General features: G+C 40.6%; 1 protein-coding gene across 1 annotated transcript in view; it reads left to right on the plus strand.

The window, feature by feature from the left end:
• Positions 1 to 108: 108 nt before the first annotated feature.
• Positions 109 to 7,583, plus strand: part of trappc11 (trafficking protein particle complex subunit 11) — a 15,683-nt gene continuing 8,208 nt past the window's right edge. Inside the window, exons 1-14 of the mRNA XM_076291809.1 lie at positions 109 to 293; positions 833 to 1,060; positions 1,144 to 1,313; positions 1,635 to 1,705; positions 1,824 to 1,938; positions 2,136 to 2,235; positions 2,354 to 2,427; positions 2,512 to 2,608; positions 3,161 to 3,294; positions 4,268 to 4,415; positions 4,714 to 4,807; positions 5,377 to 5,456; positions 6,351 to 6,429; positions 7,292 to 7,346. Coding sequence (XP_076147924.1) covers positions 854 to 1,060; positions 1,144 to 1,313; positions 1,635 to 1,705; positions 1,824 to 1,938; positions 2,136 to 2,235; positions 2,354 to 2,427; positions 2,512 to 2,608; positions 3,161 to 3,294; positions 4,268 to 4,415; positions 4,714 to 4,807; positions 5,377 to 5,456; positions 6,351 to 6,429; positions 7,292 to 7,346 — 1,424 coding nt within the window. The 5' untranslated portion in view covers positions 109 to 293; positions 833 to 853. The remainder of the gene's footprint in view (positions 294 to 832; positions 1,061 to 1,143; positions 1,314 to 1,634; positions 1,706 to 1,823; positions 1,939 to 2,135; positions 2,236 to 2,353; positions 2,428 to 2,511; positions 2,609 to 3,160; positions 3,295 to 4,267; positions 4,416 to 4,713; positions 4,808 to 5,376; positions 5,457 to 6,350; positions 6,430 to 7,291; positions 7,347 to 7,583) is intronic.

The following is a 7,583-nucleotide window of genomic DNA, read 5'->3' on the forward strand; positions in this document are numbered from 1 at the left end:
TTTCATTCAATGAAATGTGGGTCGGCGTTCCTCCCTGCCAGTAGGTGGCAATCATAGTGACTTGCTATAACGCACATTACCAACGTAAGAGATGTCATATGGCAAGCTTGTCGGAAGAGGTTTTCAGTTAGCCACGTAGCTAACAAGTTGACAGACCATACCGTTAAAAATACAAAGGTTTTACCATCAAGACAATGTATTAAGTCTGTGTGCAAGATAAGAGGTAGTGTACACATAAAGCCAGATCACATTTGGAGTATATACCTTCGAACGACTGTACACCTTTTTGAGAGGTAAATACGTTTTTAGGCTAGCAAGTGTTGTTCCGTGTCAGCTAGCTAATGTTACTATCGATAACAGTCCACTAATTTTGTTGTTAGAACTGACATGCATTTGTATTATTATTATTATATCAGTGAGATATTGGTAGACTGAAAGTTCGATGTAACATATATATATATAGACTGACATAATTATATTGAATAGTGCTTAGTTTGCAATGTAGCATTAGCTTAGCAGCAGCTTTGTTTTGAATGTCAGCTGATATTTCCTTCCGTCTCTAGGGTATGATTTTCACCTGTGAGAGCCTCAGCATTTCTCTTTCATTGTTTAACTGTTTGTCAGTCAAACCACCATGACTGTGGTGGATATATTTCGTGTAACGTTACCCTGCTGCTAGCCACAGTGAACTAACTAGAAACGTATGTAGTTGTAACATTAGCTAATCCATAACCTTTGACAAATAAGATGTTTCAGGGTGATCTCGCCCTTCACATAGTTTATCACTCATGTCTAGTTTGCATCAACAGTCATGATGTCATGTCCTTCGCAGACCTGGCCTTTCGCTACTGTTATGATGAGCCCCACGCAGTGGGACCTGCCCCCCGAGCTATGCTGCAGGCCCATGGCTTTCGTGGCACTGACGGGTCTGGATGTGGTGTACAATGCTGTGCACCGGGCCATCTGGGACGCATTCTGTGCCAACCGGAGAGCTGACCGTGTGCCCATCTCCTTCAAAGTCCTGCCAGGAGACCATGAGTATCCAAAGTGCCGCACAAAAGTATGTCAAATGATCACTTCAGAACAGCTATCCACTCTTAGGCCTAGTTATTGAAATTATTTATTGTGGTCCTGTCCCCTCAGAGAACCTCCTATGAGTGGTACATCCCAAAAGGGATTTTGAAGACTGGCTGGATGAATAAGCACTTGAACCTTGTCCCAGCGCTGGTGGTGCTCTTTTACGAGTTGGACTGGGATGATGCCCAGTGGAAGGAGAAGCAGTCGGAATGCGCCACCAAAGTGGAGATTGTCAGGTAGCTTGTTTGTTTGAGTGTTGTCAGTTCCTTTGACTGGAAAGTATTAATTGACACAAAGAACATATATCAGTACCTCTTTCTACACTCTTCATAATACCATTCATTTAGAACAAGTTATAGCACTGTGACACTGCTAGAATTCAGGATTGGGCCAGGCCATGTAAGATTGGGAAATCTATTGTTATTATTATAATGTCTTTAAAAATGTCTGATAACTTCAGGCACATACATTTTCCTTGCTTTAAGCCATGCATACAGTAAAATACAGAGAATTTGAGGATATTATAAATTGATCTTTGATTATGTTTGACAAAACAGAACAAGTCTGCAAGGCAGAAACACCAAGGTCGCTGTAGTCTTAATCCAGAAGAAAACACCTCTTCCTCCAGGTAATGCTTGTCCTAATACAGTTTTAGATGCTTCTGATATTTTGGGCATTTCCATGAGTTCTATGGCTACTGTAATCTGTTGTTACGCTCACCTCTCGACCTCACGTTGTCGTTTAAGGGGAGGATGTAGTGGCCTCGGAGCGTGCTGCCGCCCTGTGTAATGCCTGTGACCTGTCAGGGAAGTCACTCTTTGTGCTCCCCCACACTGACCACCTTGTGGGGTACATCATCAGGTGAGACGTCACACTATGTACTTATTGTAGACTGCAAAGATGACTGTGTAGATTGTCAGGAAGGCATTAAAAGCATTTTGGGAGTATTTCTCAGTTTGGGATTTGTGTTAACCTTATGTATGTCGGTTCATCTGGATAGAATAAAATGATATGAATGTGCTTTGATTTAACACTTAATGCATAAAGCTTTTTTCTAGATTAGAGAATGCCTTCTATGAACATGCCCAGACATACTACTATACAGAAATAAGAAGAGTCAAGTCTCACAAGGAGTTCCTTAACAAAACGACACACCAGGTATACTGTTTTTGACTACCTTGCTTCACCTGTTCCTAAATTACTGAAGTGGCACATAATGGTACAATTTGTGATGATATCTATTTGTCTATACATTTTGTACTATTTTTCATTACAGTTACTGTTTGTGAGGCATCAGTTTAAGATTGGGTTTTTCAGTGAGCTCAAGCAGGATACACAGAATGCACTTAAGTAAGCCTCCCCTCACATAAAACACACAATTAACATCTTGACAGCTCTTACTGCTGGGAACTAAATGTCCTCTCCATGTTGCAGGTACTACAGAACAGCATATGGCCTTGTCCATGAGCTACGCGTTCATGAAACCAACATGCTGGAGATCAAGACCATGGCTGGCTTCATCAACTACAAGGTAAACTTAAACATTTATTTTTTTAAATGGTGTTTTTTGGACCTGATTGCGCAAAGGACAGGCCTGCTTGGCAAACACTAACAAAAGAACAAGAGCTGAGCTGACCGTGATGAAACCTATGGCCTATGGCATTATATACAGTATTTAGGGCTATCATCCAGTAAAAGCTCTTCCTATGTTTTTGCAGGGTTGGTAGGGACTCAAACCATAGCAGTGCATAATATATAACCTTGGCAGCTAGAGGGAGTGAAAGGAATGTATTTTTGGTTTGTTCCACACATAACCATACACCGTCAAAATAAATAGGACTCAGAAATTAGCTATCTACAAAACAACCTTCAAAAACTGTAAACACGTCCATACTGTTGCTGTAAATAAGAGCAGAATTATCACTTGGCTTGTGGTGTGGAGGTGGTGTTTCAACACAGTTGCATATCCTGTCTGTGGGGGTATCAAATGGCATTGTCCTAAATGTGCTGAGCGTTTCAGAAAGAGGAAGTCCAAGTCTGATGTCTTCACGTTGGCCGTCACATATGTTTGTGTCCCCTTCAGATCTGCAGGCTGTGCTTCCAGCACAACACCCCCCTGGATGCCATCGCTCAGTTCAGGAAGCACATCGACCTGTGTAAGAAGAAGATAGGCAGCGCCGAGCTGGCGTTCGAGCACACCGCCTGGATGTCCAAACAGTAAGAGACCTCTGTGCTCCGGACCATTTTCATATCTGTTTGATAGCACCAAGCAACTGTTAGCTAATGTAAATTAAAAGCTGCTAGATGAAAATATTAACATGAACAAGAACAAGAAACTGAAGTATGAAAACTGTGTGGTATAAATAAAGCCAGACCTGACCTGGTGGTTGGTGTGTATAGAAAGTCTGTTGTATGATGTATTTTAAAGATAAACTGTGTGGTGTTACTGGACTGCTCAAATATGCAGCACAGGAAGAATGTGTTGTTGGTCTACTGTGGAAAGTGTTGAGTGAGTATAGAATGTATTGTCTAGAAAAGATAAGTGCAGAAATAGTAGAGTCTAGAATTAATTTATATCAGATTTATTATAAGTGTTGAGTGGTTTTAACCCGGTAACAGAGGTTTTGATTAGTTTGGAGAAGTCGTGCAAAGGACTGTGGCAAGAATGGCTTCATTGATTCTCTGCATAGTGAAATATACACTGCTCAAAAAAAATTAGGGGAACACTTACAGTTTTCCACTATTGTTAAAACACTTTTTTGAAACCTTCCATCCTTTTCTCCATTGACAAACTACATTCACAGTTCCTGCAAAATAAAACGCCTCGCCTCAAAAGTTTTACTTGTCCTCAGAACCAAACAGTGTCAGAGTACCGATCGAGTGTATGATTGAAGTGTTCCCTTAATTTTTTTGAGCAGTATAGACAATCCTTCATTTAATTTGAAAATAGGATTTTTTTTTTATTTGTAGTTTATTAATGTTTAGAATCAGATGCATTTTGATGAATTTTCAAATACTATGTATACAAAATACAGACATTTGTATGTGTTACAGGATTTTTTTTTTTGTTCAAGTGTGATGCACTTATAAATAGAAACCTTCCAATATATATTCCATGAATAATTAGCTGACATCTTCCAATACATTTTCAAGTCTCCTTTTGCACTTTTTCTGCACCACCTCACTCTAGGTTTCAATCCTTTGGGGATCTCTTTGATGAGGCCATTAAGCTCGGCCTCACTGCAATCCAGACCCAGAACCCTGGCTTCTACTACCAGCAGGCGGCGTACTACGCCCAGGAACGTAAGCAGCAGGCAGGCCAGCTCTGCAGCCACGAGGTACAGCAGCAGCGGCCGACACTGGAGCGCAACTCTCTTATTATGTTCAAATGGGAGTTCTGACTCTTATTATGTTCAAATGGGAGTTCTGACTCTTATTATGTTCAAATAGGAGTTCTGACTTATGTTCAAATGGGAGTTCTGACTCTTATTATGCTCAAATGGGAGTTCTGACTCTTATTATGCTCAAATGGGAGTTCTGACTCTTATTATGTTCAAATGGGAGTTCTGGCTCTAATTATGTTCAAATGGGAGTTCTGACTCTTATTAAAGTTCTGACTCTTTTTTTCCTCTCCAGCCCAGTGTGGCCTACCCAGCCCCCGAGCCTCTGGAGACAACAGCGGGAGCACTGGACTTCTACGGCCAGAGATCCTGGAGGCAGGGCCACCAGAGTGAGTAGCCTGTGGTCACGTCTCGATCAACACTGCTATGTTTTTTTTATAAATTATTATTTATTATTTTAGATATACCTACTATCTCTTCTGTCAGGGACTCCTGGTCAAAGTGGTCAGAAATTTAGATAAATGTTTCATAAATGCAAACAGTGAAGAATAACAGAAAGCAGGAAAAAAGATCACAGAAAGAAACAAATACAGGATAAAGCTATAGTTAAAAAGCCACTGATTAGAAGCAATGACACTGTTCTCTGAAGGGTAAATTTTAGAGTTGGCCACTGTGTGAAATCCCCTACTGTACCTATTGCACTAGGAACTGAACATCTCTCCTGTGTATATGTGAAAAGTAGTTCATTTAATGCATACAAACAAAATGTATATCTTACTGTGATATCTTGCCTAAGTGAATAAATGAAAACATGTCTGAAGGAAAACAACTTCGACATGCTTTACTTGTGTCCTTGTAATGTCTCTGAGAGAGTTTTGTTAGGCCTGTTATTGTGTTTTTCTAGCTTTCCTCCATTTTCACGCTCTCTCACACTGTCACTTACCGTACTCTCACTCAGGTATTGACCCTCCAGACGCAGAAAAAGAGAAACTGGGCATTCTGGCTCTCCAGATGAAGGAAAAAGATATACCTCACTCGGTTAGAGCTAAACACACACACACACACACACACACACACACACACACACACACACACACACACACACACACACACACACACACACACACACAAGATATACCTCACTCGGTTAGAGCTACACACACACACACACACACACACACACACACCAAACACACACACACACACACACACAGGGAGAAGACAGGCCTGTTGAAGGCCCAGCACAGCCCACACACACACACACACACACACACACACACATCAAAAAGATATACCTCACTCGGTTAAAGCCACACACACACACACTCACACACACACACACACACACACACACTCCAGATGAAGGAAAAAGATATACCGGTACCTCACTCGGTTAGAGCTTCACACACACACACACACACAAAAACACATGCACACACATGATATATGTCACCCCAGTATGGAGGAAAAAACATTAATAAACAATGGAACAACTCACTACAGTCACACATGACCTCTCCAGCCAACTGTAAAACCGGGGGAATCATCTCTGTCACATGTCGACACCTTTGAACATCCTTGTCAATGTGTAGATGGAGAAGGTTAATGAACACTCCTGAGATTGCTCAGTACCAAGTAAAGTCATGTGTTGTGCCCCACTGCTAATTAAACTCTCCAATAACTAATTATATTGATTCCTCTTTTAATAACATTATTCATCCATTGTCCAGTCTCACCATAGTCATAGATTGACCAAGGATGTAAACATAATGTCATTCCTCAGGGTTACTTAAGGACATTTCTTTTTTTGGTTACTGGCTGTAATGGTCAACTAGCCTAATAAATATGCATTTATTAACATTTTCATTACTCAGCATGCCTGTAGTTCATTATGTCTGTTTGGTTCATTCAGTGTGTGTGTGTGTTTTGCAGGAGCTTATCATTGCTTTGCTTAGCAATGCTGTAGCCCAGTTCAAGAAGTACAAGTGTCCACGAATGAAGAGCCACTTAAGTGAGTTTTGGTGGAGTTTTGAGGCATACGTGTTTGTTTTATTATTTGACTTGCCTCACACATACCATACAAACAAAACTGTACTAAAGGGTCTTAGAAAAGGAATTTGCATTTTGCTTTCTTTAACTCATTGAGTGCCAAAAGCGTAATATTACGTTTTTAGCTTTTTTTTTTTTTAATTACGAAACTAGACACTCTAACACACCTTATATGTGATTTTGGGAACTCTGTGATGAATGGAAATGAAATATATGACGATCGAAAACTCATGAAAACGCACAATCTGGACATTTTATCTGGACATTTTATCATAACTCGTTTGCCGATTTGGGTCGAATGCATGTCATCTCAAAACCAGGCCATTTTCGTGGGTCTATCACTAGGTGGCAGTCTCGCCAGGTCTCGCTGATCACTTCCCGGAAAGTTTACAGGCAACACTTAATATTTCATGAAAGACGTTATATCTCCATTTCTAGAAAAAAACTGCGATTTTGATGAAAACTAGCCACACTGTTTAGCTTGGGATTTCTCAGGATCAGAGGCATGTAGAAATACACGGTTTGCACCCACTGAGAGCTTAATGTCTCACCTTTTAAACGAGCCATTGTATGTGTTCATAGTTATAACACAGAATATGCTGTGGCTGTACAAAAATCATCAACAATGGTCTAGATTGCTGGCACTCTAGGACAAAGCTTCCGAAAACAGCTTGGCATTCAATGAGTTAAAAGACAACATCTTGTATCGCAGCCCAACTGTGAAGTGATCTGTTTATCGTGACAATAATACTATTATTATAATACTATTGCAGTATCACATGAATAAGATGTGAGCATGTTCTTCCCTCTTTTTTTCCGTACAGTGGTTCAGATGGGAGAGGAGTACTACCATGCCAAGGACTACACCAAAGCCCTCAAGTGAGTTGCTAAAAATAGTTATGTTAACACCGCTTTATTTCTCCACTCATTTACCAATCTTAAAACGGGCATGAAGCCAGGTGTGGGACAGGCTGTGTAAGATTTGAAGATATATATTATAAATAATGCTTTAAGCTGTCAATGTGGCACCTTCAACTCCTTAACGGTCTCTCTCTCTCTCTCTCTCTCTCTCTCTCTCTCTCTCTCTCTCTCTCTCTCTCTCTCTCTCTCTCTCTC

Source organism: Alosa pseudoharengus, unplaced genomic scaffold, assembly GCF_046254945.1.
Source record: "Alosa pseudoharengus isolate Yale_2024_CS ecotype anadromous, Long Island Sound unplaced genomic scaffold, YU_APseudo_1.1 YU_APseudo_1.1_scf_19, whole genome shotgun sequence".
Taxonomy (NCBI): domain Eukaryota; kingdom Metazoa; phylum Chordata; class Actinopteri; order Clupeiformes; family Clupeidae; genus Alosa; species Alosa pseudoharengus.